General features: G+C 44.2%; 1 protein-coding gene and 1 non-coding gene across 5 annotated transcripts in view; both read right to left on the bottom strand.

Annotated features, from left to right (window-relative positions):
* IARS1 (isoleucyl-tRNA synthetase 1) overlaps positions 1-11224 on the bottom strand; it is a 67904-nt gene extending 56680 nt beyond the window's left edge. For 2 of the 4 annotated variants that reach the window (XM_058695990.1, XM_058695992.1), the window contains exons 1-5: positions 9802-9970; positions 4885-5010; positions 3805-3961; positions 3437-3556; positions 796-878 (exon numbers count right to left, since the gene is read on the bottom strand). In XM_058695990.1, the coding sequence (XP_058551973.1) occupies positions 796-878; positions 3437-3556; positions 3805-3961; positions 4885-5003 (479 nt within the window). In that variant the 5' untranslated portion in view covers positions 5004-5010; positions 9802-9970. Of the gene's footprint in view, positions 1-795; positions 879-3436; positions 3557-3804; positions 3962-4884; positions 5011-9801; positions 9971-11117 lie in introns of those variants that run through there. The other 2 variants (XM_058695991.1, XM_058695993.1) reach the window with 2 other exon arrangements.
* Positions 7350-7481, bottom strand: LOC131492289 (small nucleolar RNA SNORA84). The gene has a single exon (XR_009251993.1). It is a non-coding gene; the product is annotated as a small nucleolar RNA SNORA84 (small nucleolar RNA).
* Positions 11225-12874: the final 1650 nt, after the last annotated feature.

Here is a 12874-nt window from a genome sequence, read left to right as displayed (position 1 = left end):
AACAGCTATACAAGTGATTGCACTATACAACTTGTCTCAGTATAAAATTCAAAATACATAATCTCTTAAACTTCATTATTTAAAAAACAAAGACAAAAAAACACTTCTGAAACTTAATTTTCCTTAAATCTGGTACTAATTTGGCAAAAACCTTTACCTGACATTAGGCCATTTATATTCTTTACCTGATTAGCATGAACAATTATGTGTTCTGATGAAAAATACTAACGTATTTGCTTACAGATCGCTGTTCAACTTGCTGGAACCATTATATACCACAGAATATATGCATATCCTATTACTTTAGTAGAATCCAAAATTTACTGAATTTAAAAACAATCTGGGGTGAGAGAGATAAACAGTTGGTGCACAGGATTTTTAGGGCAGTGAAAATCCTCTGTATGATTAATGGCTACAACGTCCACCAAGAGTAAACCCTAAACTACCAACTCTGGGTGATTATGATGATTATGATGTGTCAGTGTATGTTCATTAGAGGTAACAAATGTTATCACCTCTGGCGGGGACGTTGATAATGGGGAGGCTGTGCATGTGTGGGGGCACAGGGAATTCAGGAAATCTTTGTGCTTTCCTCTCAATTTTGTTGTGAACCTAAAAGTGCTCTAAAAAAAAAAAATAAAATAATAAAGCTTTAAAAACAAAAACAAAAACAAATCCATCCCAAAGATTTTAGATAAATAATTATGAATCTGAAAAACTGATTCATGGTACATAATCTCTCCACTAAGCAATAAACAGAATATTCATTGTATTTACAATTTCAAATAAACCTACCAGACAGATTCCATGAATTGTGGGTACAGAGTTTTGTAGTCATTGTCAAAGTCAATCCATCGGCCAAGTCTGGTAACAGTAGACTAAAAATATGAACATTAGAGTTATTAGACAATGATATTTTTTACTGCACTTCAATGTTATATTTCTATCATCACCACGCCCAGTGATTTTGGAAAAATAGAACAACCAATGTTTCAAGTAAATCTATGTAAGGTTAAGAACCAGTTTTCTTGGGACGCCTGGGTGGCTCAGTCGGTTAAGCGTCTGACTTCGGCTCAGGTCATGATCTCGCGGTTTGTGAGTTCAAGCCCCACGTCGGGCTCTGTGCTGACAGCTCAGAGCCTGGAGCCTGTTTCAGATTCTGTGTCTCCACATCTCTCTCCAACCCTCCCCCGTTCATGCTCTGTCTCTCTCTGTCTCAAAAATAAATAAACGTTAAAAAAAAAAAAAATTAAAAAAAAAAAAAGAACCAGTTTTCTTGACATTCGTCCTATCTGCAGATGATGTTATTTATAAATATTAATATTTCTTTATACAAGTCTACCCAAACTACCATTCGGCAAATACCTCAGGTGTAATTGCTGCTCGCAAGAATCATCAATGGACGCTAAAATTCCTAAGCAAAAGTATAACAAACAGGATATTTGCAAGATCTCCCCGCAGCATACTTAATTATAAAGGAAAAGTTACAAATTAACAACAGAGAAACCTGACCTGTATTACTTTAGTGAACAAAATTAATGTCACCAATGAGACATCATATCAGCATCACAGGCCTCCTGACAATGACAGACCGAGAAGGGCATGATGTCACTTCTGAGCATTCTTGTCAAAAATGCATACATAACCTAAACTTAATCATGAGAAAACATCAGACTTTGGGGGACTTTCTGCAAAATAATCGGTCTATACTCTTTAAAAATGACAAGGCTGGGGTGCCTGTCTGGCTTAGTCGGTAGAGCATGCAACTCTTGATGTTGGGGTCATGAGTTGCACCCCCACAGTGGGTACAGAGATTAAATACATAAATAAACTTTTAAAAAGTTTTTTTTAAAAAACTGACAAGGTCATGAAAGACGAAGAAAGACTGAGGGAATCTTCCAGCTTAAGGAGAATAAGGAGGTATGACATCTAAAAGCAATGTGTATTCCTAGACAGGATCCTGGATCAGTAATAATTAATAGAACAACTAGTTAAATTTGAAAAAGGTCTATTATATTTTATCAGTGTTAATTTCTTGCTTTCGATAATTACATTATGATTATTGAAAGTGTTAGAATTTGAGAAGTAGAGAAGAGTATGAATTCTTCATAACTGTTTTTGCAATTTTTTGGTGTGAATCACTCAAAAATGAAATGTTAAAAAAAATTTTTTTTTAAGGTAAAGAAAGTTACATGCGTATTATACTCATTAGATTTTTCCCTTCTGGCAACGAAGCAAGAAAGTTTGACTGAATAAAGTTAGGTTAAAAAAATGATGATTAATAAAAAAAAAATTACAAAATTAAAAAACAGGGGTGCCTGGGCAGCTAATTCGGTTAAGCGTCCGACTCAGCTCAGGTCATGACCTCACGGTTCATGGGTTCAAGCCCTGTGTTAGGCTCTGTGCTGACACCTCAAAGCTTGGAGCCTACTTTGGATTCTGTGTCTCCCTCTCTCTCTTGCTCCTCCCTCCCTCAAGCTCTGTCTCTCTCTCAAAAACAAATACACATTAAAAAAACTTTTAATTAAAAAGTAAAAAAGTTAGGGTAGGAGAAAACGGAGGAGCTTTAATTTTCAGGGTGATGAAATCAGATTTTATTCACCAATCAAGAGAAGCTACTCAAAATGCTGAGCACGGAAGGGCACAATAGACCAATTAGGAGATGGTTACAGAAATGAAGGGGAGGGTGGGAGGGAGACCAGAGAGGGGCTGTAGGAATGAAATGACCAGACAAGAGACACTGAGCAAGAAAAACTTGACAAGGTTTGGCATCTGATTTGCTCACGAGCATCATGTGTGAAGCTCGGAAGATTGATATGGAATAGGGAATTCGGAACAAGAGCCAGTTTGAGAAGTCAAAGTGGTAAGATGGTGAGATGGAAAAAATACAAGTCAGACATATTTTTAAGTTACACAGACCACTAGCTGGAGAGCCAGGGAGGAGGGGGAGCTGAGGACCTCTGCTCCTCAGCCCTTGAGAATGAGAGAGACAGGAACTCTGCTAGCCCTTCACAGGACTTACTAACAGAAGCAATGGTAGGATGGGAGTCAAATTAATATAACAATGAGTCCAAATTTGCATTGTTTTTAACATCTGAATTTTTTTTACTGCAACATTCAAGTTAACCTATGCACTAGGACAGCCCAATTCCTGTCATACACAGTGAGCAGGTAGGAGATTAAATATGGAAGACCAATCGAGCACCCAGAAACCAGAAAAAGAGGGCTCAGTTTAGGCTGACAGCTTAATAGGCTTGTACGTGGAAGCTAAATACTTCTTTGGAGAGAACGATCAACCTTCTTATGTCACAACCTCACACAGATAGCCATACTTTTGGATGCATCTCATAAAAAGCACAAAAGGAGCATAAACCATATTAACTCCCATTTAAAAATTAAAGTTTTTGTTCATTCTACTGAAAACAACCCAACATACCTTCCACTCAGTGGAATATCTCATCACAATTGCTCGGCACTGATTGTTATACTCTACGATCCCCATTTTGGCTACATCCTCTGGTCCTCTGATCCCCAGTGTCTTATCAATTTCATATTCCTGAAAATTTGTGACAAGATTATTAACATCCTTGCCTATGAAACAGATTCAAGTCAGCAACTGTAGAACATAAAACAGTTTTAAAAAATACTAAGTCTCAAAAATCTACAGAGAAGATGAACTACAAATGGCACTGTAGAAACAAAGTACATTACAGGAAAAATTCATCATACTTGAACATATTATATGATGAAATCCAATGCTTATTAAAAAATCAGAACATTATAAGGCTGGTGACTCAAACATACCACAGGTAAGCCGTGACAATCCCATCCAAACCTTCTGTCAACGTGAAACCCACTCTGGTGAGCGTATCTGGTAACTATATCTTTAATTGTCCCTGCAAGTATATGTCCATAGTGAGGCAGTCCAGTTGCAAAAGGAGGCCCATCATAGAACGTAAATCTAACAGAGGTAATAAAAATGTGTTGTTACTTTAAGACAGCAAAAATTTAGGACATTTTTGTATAGATAGGCCCTATCACAATAGAATCCTCAGGGAGAAGAAAAGCAGCAAGACCAGAAAATTCACAGACATATATGGTTAGAGATTTACTGCAAGTCCTGCCTTCATAAAAACTAGTTACAGTGGAGCTGAGTGACCTCCATCAGACTATCCACACTTCGTTTATTAGCCATGACTAAGGCAAGTCGTTCATCCCGATCCTGATTTACCTCATCAGTAAAACAGGGCAACATCTATCGCATAAAGTTTTTGAATACAGGAGATAGACGATGAAAACAGTAAAGAAAGGACTGGCTTTCAGGTGAATGGGGACTAGAGGCAGGAAATACTCCAACAGGAAGCTAAGACTAAGTGTTTAAATGAAGGTGGTAATAATGAGAAAAGTGGAAAGGAAGAGGGTGACACATAAACTCTATTTAGAAAACCTCTTAGGGGCGCCTGGGTGGCTCAGTCGGTTAACCGGCCGACTTCGGCTCAGGTCATGATCTCACGGTCTGTGAGTTCGAGCCCCGCGTCGGGCTCTGTGCTGACAGCTCAGAGCCAGGAGCCTGTTTCGGATTCTGTGTCTCCCTCTCTCTGACCCTCCCCTGTTCATGCTCTGTCTCTCCCTGTTTCAAAAATAAATAAAAATGTTAAAAAAAAAATTAAAAAAAAAAAAAAAAAAGAAAACCTCTTAAAGAAACGGAATCCACCCTGATATTTAAAAACTCATCCATTCACCGTGTACCTACTGCTGAAAGCACCCACTATATACAGAGCTAGGAGACTGGAACACAAAGATGAATGAAGAGTTTCTGCTTTCATGGAACTCAGTCTAAAAAAATGACTACTCTTAAGGACTCTACCAAAGAAATTCACATACTTTGGCTTGTGTTTTGACTGCTTTAAGCATTCCTGAAAACAATTAAATTCGGACCAGAACTGCAAGATTTTTTCTTCTTCAGCAGGAAAATTGATGTTTTCTGGAACTTGCTGAACCATTTTGTTGCTGCAAGAGAAATTAAAAATTTTTTCTCAACAGAGAATTGTAGGAATAACAGAGTAGCATATATTAAAATGTGTATACATATTACTATCATCACACTACCTGACACTTAAAAAACATTATAGCTTTCTAAAATGAAAGTTCACCCTTTTAAAGTATACAATCCAGTGGTCTGTAGCATATTCACAGGTTGTGCAACCATCAGCATGTCTAATTCCAGAACAACTTCATTACCACCCACCCCTTGCAAAAACCTGTAGACGTTAGTAGTCACGCTCCATTCCCTCCTTCTCAGCCCCTTGGCAACCATTAACCTGCTTCCTGTCCTATGAGTTTTCCAATTCAGGACATTTCATATAAATGGAATCACGTGTCTGGCTTCTGATAATTGTGTGTTTTTTTTAATGTTTACTTATTTTTGAGACAGAGGCAGAGCATGAACAGAGGAGGGTCAGAGAGAGAGGGAGACACAGCATCCAAAACAGGCTCCAGGCTCTGAACTGTCAGCACAGAGCCTGACACAGGGCTCAAACCCACGGACCACGAGATCATGACCTGAGCCGAAGTCGGACGCTTAACCAACTGAGCCACCCAGGCACCCCCTGAGAATTGTTTTCAAAGTTCATCCATGCTGTAGCACGTCTTCACACTTCATTACTTTTGATGGCCAAGTAAATATTTCATTGTATCGATATGTCACAGTTTATCCATTCATTAGTTCATGGACATTAGGGATGTTTCCAATTTTTGGCTAATATGAGCAATCCTGCTATGAACATTCATCTGTAAGTTATCATGTGGGCATATGTTTTCAGTTCTCTTGGGTAAATGTATCCAGTAGTAGAATTGCTGGATCATATAGTAACTGTGTTTAACTTCTGGGAAACTACCAAAAAGTTTTCTAAAGCTGCTGCCTCATTTTATGTTCTCCCAGGAGTGAATAAGTATTCCAGGTTTTCTACATCCTCACTCCTTATTGTCCATTTTTGGATTATAGGAAATCCTAATGGATATGAAGTAGTATCTCATTATGGGTTTGATTTGCATTTCCCTAATGATTAGTTGAGCACATTTTCATGTGCTTAGGCAATATTTGTATCTTATCTGGAGAAATTTCCATTCATCCTTTGTCCAATATTTAAGATGAGTTGTCTTTTTAATTGTTGAGCTCTAAGAGTTCTTTATATATTTTAGATACAAATCCCTTATTAGTTATAGAATCTGCAAATATTTTCTTCATCCTGGGGGTTGTCTTTTTATATTCTTCATGTTAGTTGCTAAAGCACAAACACTTTAAAATGTTTAAAAATGTTATTTACTGTGTGTGTGTGAGTGAGAGAGTGAGTGAGAGAGAGAGAGAGAGAGAGAGAGAGAGAGAGAGAAGGGCAGAGAGAAAGGGAGACAGAGAATCCCAAGCAGGTTCTGCACTACTCGGGGCTTGAACTCAAACCATGAGATGCTGACCTGAGCTGAGATCAAGAGTCAGACACTTAACCAACGGAGCCACCCAGGTGCCCCCATTTATTTTTAAAAAATATTTATTTATTTTGAGAGTGAGCGCATGTGGGGGAGGGACAGGGGAGAGGGAGAGAATCCCAACCATCAGAGACAGATGTGGGGCTCAGGGACCATCACATCATGACCTGAGCCAAAATCAAGAGTGGGACGCTTAAGTGACTGTGCCACCCAGGTGTCCCTCATTTATTTTTGAGATGCAATGCTGTGTTTGAGTTTTATATAGGAAAAAAATAAGGAAAGAACAGATGGGCCATTTAATGAATCCAAGCATCCATTTCTGACGAGGTGTGACATTAAATGGTATTAAATCGAAGTTGGATGGCAGTTTGGATCTCTGGATCTTGTTACAATGTCTGGCCTTTCATGGATAGAAAGGGTGTTTGTGCACTTCTTGATTTATTAGGGGTCCTGCTGGTTCAGGACTACCTTATTAGAGGCCAACTGAAACTTACGGGGTTACATTTGAAGATTGACAGATGTCTAGCCAACACATTAATTTCTGTCACTTCTAATGCTCCTCAAGGCTGCTTCTATAATCACCAGCATCTATGGGAGCTGAATACGCAGACTTGCCAGCCCCACCTTGGTGGGAGGAGTCGGAACTTGCATTTTAACAAGATCCCAGGGGATTGACCTGCACATCAAAGTTTGAGTCACTACTCTTGAACTGTTTTAACCATTATTCAGGAATATCTACCTGAAGTTTTTTATTTTATTTTTTTGAGAAAATAATATTTAAGCTTCCTGTGAAAATGCTCCTAACTTTTATAAAACTTTCTTGGGAGCTTCGACTCAAGGTAATGGCACTGGTTAGCCACAAAGAGCCATGTATCAGTGACCGGGCTATGGTGGCTGCTGAGGAGAAACAGCCCCCATGCATAAATCACAGGATTGCTGTGGCCCCTCACATCCACTGGAGAGCTGTACCTGCAAACAGCATCCAGTAACCACAGGGCCTGGGGTGTGGGGAGCAGAAAGAGGAGGGGAGATTCATCACCAGGTCATGCTAAGGGAAGGAATATCCTCTTCCTCTCTCTGACCATAACCCTTGCCCTCCAATCTTCTGTATTCCAGACTCTCAGACCTCTTTAGTGGCAACTTCCTGTTCAGAAACGTCTACATACCCTCCTTGACCTTTACTGATGTTTACTTCAATAGATTTTAGAAATGCACACAAAAATATTTTTGTTTAAAATAAACATCAGGCTCTTCCTTGCCACGCCTGCTCCAGTCTTTAATTCGAATGCACGAGTAGTCCCACTGTTCCCTCCCACTACCTGAATATTTTTTAATTTTATTTTTTATTTTTTAAAATTTACATCCAAATTAGTTAGCATATAGTGCAACAATGATTTCAGGAGTAGACTCCTTAATGCCCCTGACCCACTTAGCCCATCCCCCTCCCACAACCCCTCCAGTAACCCTCAGTTTGTTCTCCATATTTATGAGTCTCTTCTGTTTTGTCCCCCTCCCTGTTTTTATATTACTTTTGTTTCCCTTCCCTTGTGTTCATCTGTTTTCTCTCTTAAAATCCTCATGAGTGAAGTCATATGGTTTTTGTCTTTCTCTGACTGATTTCACTTAGCATAATACCCTCCAGTTCCATCCACATAGCTGCAAATGGCAAGATTTCATTCTTTTTGACTGCCGAGTAATACTCCATTGTGTGTGTGTGTGTGTGTGTGTGTGTGTGTGTGTATACCACATTTCTTTATCCATTCATCCATCAACGGACATTTGGGCTCCTTCCATACTTTGACTATTGTCGATAGTGCTGCTATAAACATGGGGGTGCACGTGTCCCTCCGAAACAGCACACCTGTATCCTGTGGATAAATGCCTAGTAGTGCAATTGCTGAGTCGTAGGGTAGTTCTATTTTTAGTTTTTTGAGGACCCTCCATACTGTTTTCCAGAGTGGCTGCACCAGCGTGCATTCCCATCACTACCTGAAATTTCTAAGTCCCCCACTTGATAGGACCAGATAATCTCCACATCCAACTGGCCACCAAAGTTCTGTGAATCAGACCTCTAAGTCTATTTCTGTTCTTTTTTCTGTCCTCCCAGGTCTTCACAGTATGTTACTAAAGTCAAATTTAATCCCAGACGTGTGTCTAACTCTGGCCCTTTCTCAGTTTGGTCATATCCTATTAACGTATACCCCAGACATACTTACACAAATGTACAAAATATGTACAAAAATATTAACTGAAGCACTGTTCCCATAAATCCCTGAAAACAATTTAAATACCCATGAGTAATTAAGTGACTAAATTATGGTACATCACTACCAAGCAGGCATTAAAAATAATCATATTTTGGGGCACCCCCGTGTCTCAGTCACTTGAGCATCTGACTTTGGCTCAAGTCAGGATGTCACAGTTTTTGAGTTTGGGTCCCCCATCAGGCTCGCTGCTTCAGATCCTCTGTTCCCCCTCTCTCCGCCCCTCCTCCTCTCACTCTCTCTCAAAAATAAACATTTAAAAAAGTAATCATAACACACCAAATACTGCCAAATGTTGAGAAAGAGCAAAGCAAATCACCATTCTAGTAATTTATACTATGTACATCCGCATTTTCAAGAGACTTAAAAATACACACATGTAAATAAAGTCTATGTGGAAGTAATTCTGTATTTGAACTTAGAAGGCTGCCCACCAAACTAACCTACAGCCACCATCAGGGAGTAGGGTTAGGAGGGGGAAGGCATGAAAGAACACATTTCTATTTATTACTTCCTCCCGCTTTTTTGGTATGTATTAACTTTATCACAAAAACATTGAAAATAAAGAGAAAAATAAACACTGTACCTGACATACCACCTTCCTAAGGAAGAAGCTCTGAAAATACCACTTTCGTATTAACCTTAAATCCAATGACTCCTCCCCCCCATATTCCGTGCAGACTTTTCAAGGGGGCAGTGCAGGCCACCTTCCCCCGAAATGCCACCTCTCCTCCTGACTTTCCCTTTTACACAGAGCCTCCCGGGCACGGCTTTCCTGCTACTCTGTCCGCAGCCTCCAGCACCGCTTACTAAGTAACGTGCTTTCCTCTCGAAGGCGCTCACTGACCCCCCCCCCCCACCCCCGCACCTGTTCCCACACATGTGCCGCCTGTAGACGCGTCTCCCAGTCCCTGTTCACACACACGTGCCACCTGCAGACCCATCTCCCCGACCTTGTTCCCGTGACCTCGCACGTGGGACGCGCTCCAACCCGCCCGTCTGAAGCAAGCACGCGGTCCGCATCCTCAGTCTCCACCCACGACCCTCCTCCCACCTGCCTTTTCAGTCGGCCCTCCTGCACGCGACGACAGTCGTGGCGCCACCGCTGGGTATGTGAGCTATGAGAAAAGGGACTCGACCTCACACCTCCAGCGTGTCGCCTGTAAAGTACAGGTCACAAACCGCACAACGCTAACTTAACACCAACTGGAATACTGGGTATCACGTGCCCGCTTTGGGAGCTACTAGGACTTCCTGCCCGCAAATCCCATCCCACCGTCCCTGCCAGTCGGCGACACTCTATCTGCTCCCTTCGCTTCCCTGTGCTCCACTCTTCAATCACACAGAGAACATGCTGTCCGCCATTTTACCGGTACTTTGCAAAACTTAAGACGCTACTGGAAATCCTCAATTACTTTGCCTCCGGTTTCATCCCTCCTCATCCTCCTGCAAAACCTGAAGGCTAAAACCAGCCCTCACCCCCATCCCCTAATAAAAACCCAGTTCCCTCCGGACTCGGTTCCAGCACCGCTTCCTTCGAGAAGCGAACCACGAACTCCTCAGACCGGAGGCCGGTCCCCTCGCACCTGTCCCTCACGCAGGAACCGCAGGGACCCACCCCCTGAAGGAGCACGCGCTTTCGGACTGTACCGTACACTCCGGACTCGCTCCCCTCCGGCTCCTGCTCACCCTCAGGGCTGCAAACCCACCGCAGCTCCTCACGCTCCCCTTCTCGCAGCTACAGACCCCGCGGAAAACGGCCTTCTTCTCCCCGCTCCCAGGGGCACCGGCCACTACGACTGCGGGACGCCGTGCTTACTCCCCTCGAGCCCCAGGGCCCTGGCAGCAAACTCTCCTCCCCGCGGGCCTACGACTAGATCGGTGCCTCCGAACGCCACGCTCCTCCAGTCGTCTCGCCCACCCCCCGAATTTCCCTAGCCGACTACCACACCAAATTCTCGCAACCACCCCACGGGGCCAGCAGGCTAGGCGGGGGCACCCGGGCGACCCCGCGGGCAGGCCGGTGGGTAGGGGAGAGAGACGAATAATCCGGGGTGACCCCGAGGGCGATGACGGCGGGGGGCGAGTACCCTGAGGCGACCCCGCAAGCAGGACAGGGGTACCCGGGGCGACCCCGCAAGGTAGAGCGAGGGTACTCGGGGCGACCCCGTGGGTAAGACGGGGATACCTGGGGCGATCCCACAAGCAGGATGGGCGGGGGAGGGGTGCGATGGGAAGGTAACCAGTGTCGATCCCACGGGCAGAGCGGGGTACGTGGAGCGACCCTGCGGGCAGGACGACGGTACCCTGGGCAAACCCGCAGGTAGGGCGGGGTAGCCTGGGGCGACCCTGCGGGCAGGGCGGGGGTACCTGAAGGGCCCGCGAGCAGGCGCGCCACGGAAGGAGCCGCGTCCACGCCGCAGCCCGGCGTCCAGAGGTGATGCAACGCTCTGACAGCGCCGGTCTACACCGGCCAATTAGCGCGCGCCGCCCGACATCCACTAACAAGTAGGACGCCGATTGGCCCCGCGGGCCCCGACCACGCCCACTCGGGCGTGCGCGGCGTGCGCGTTGGGAAGGTGGCTGCGCGACCCCGCACAATGGAAGCCTCCAGCCACTTGGGCCATGTGGTGATTGCACCCTGATGGTGGGGCCCGTGGTGGGGACAGGGGCAGCGAGGGGGGACTGATGTTGTGCCTGGTGACCGCGCGTCTTACACAGGTGTACCCGCTTGTCAGGGTTCAGCTGGCTGTGCGCGGGACGCCTGTGCATTTCCCCACTCGCAATTCGGGCGCGGTGACGGCGGCCTCGGGAATTCCGCCTTGGGGCCTTGTCGCTGGGGACCCCCGCGGGAGCCAGTGTCGTGGAGGGTGACCGCCGCAGGAGTCCGTGTCTTGGACACCCGCGCCAGGTCACCCCGGGGTTGGCGAGACTGCAGTCCCGGGCCCCACGCCAGGCTCGCTGACACGTACACTGGATGCGGGTCCCGGAGTGTGCATTTACCCTGGGCCCGACGCTGACGCCGCCGGGTACCCGGATTCCTGCCTGCCCAGGTCGTATCTGGGAGCGGCTGAGGTGTCGGCGGTCAGGGGGACCTCAAGGAGCCCGCCCCTGCGTACGCCTTTTCCAGAGTTCCGGTTTCAGTGCAGAAGTTCTGCTAAACGGGCACAGGGAAACCGGTCGCAAAACAAGGGTGGAAATGCCTGGTAACCCACTTTAAAGTTAGTACTGTGTTAACGTTTCCTGTAATGAAAACAAAGCTTACTTGCTTTGTCATCTGCTCACTTATAATGTATTATCACTGCTGTGGGTCTGCCTGGCACGTTCTGGATCCGCTGGTTAAAAACCAAAGGGAGTGTGGAGCCATGCAAAGGGCAGCAGACAGCAGGCTTTGGCACCAGAGGCTGTGAAGGGAATTTTAGGCCTTACAAAGTCAGACTAATTCTGTATGTAACTGCTTATTGTATCCATTAGAAGAACAAAAGGAAAAAAAAAAAAAAGATCTGGCTGAGACTGTATAGAAAGCATGGTAAATTTAAGAACATTTTGATAGTTTGTGTAAACATTTGTTTAGTAGTCTACTTATCTAAAAGTGTCATGGACTAGAGTAAGGGGGTTTAATTTCCTTGCTGAAAGGGTTAACTCCAGTCAGTAACTCCGGTTACTCCAGTAACTACTCCAGTAAGGTGTTTCCTCAGCTTATCAACTACAAGTATTTGGAACCTGTGTTTTGCATGTGCCAAGTTGCTACCTTGTCTGTCCAGATTAGAGCCAGAAAGGCTTCCAGATAAATGTGTCCAGGAAAAAAGGTGGGGTGACAGGTTTGATTATTTAAATCTTGGATTGAGAAAACATCTTATGGTACTGTTGGAAGGTATAAGACTGAAAGTCTTAGTCTTCCTAGTTCAACTACAAAGAAGTTGAACAAGTAGAAAAAAAGATTGTAGAAAAACAAATTACACTACTTGGATCAGAGTTGAATCCTCACTTGTTAGAGCAGAAGTCAATGCATAGTGTCTAACACTGAAAATCAAGAAATAATAGCATCAGCACGTTGGAGATATGGAGGGAAGTATCAGGACACGTAAAATTGTTGACGGTGTTTGTATCTTGGGAGCAGGAATTAG

This window comes from Neofelis nebulosa, chromosome 12, assembly GCF_028018385.1.
Source record: "Neofelis nebulosa isolate mNeoNeb1 chromosome 12, mNeoNeb1.pri, whole genome shotgun sequence".
Lineage (NCBI taxonomy): Eukaryota > Metazoa > Chordata > Mammalia > Carnivora > Felidae > Neofelis > Neofelis nebulosa.
The sequence above is the reverse complement of the archived record's forward strand: the minus strand, read 5'-3'. Positions and strand labels throughout refer to the sequence as shown.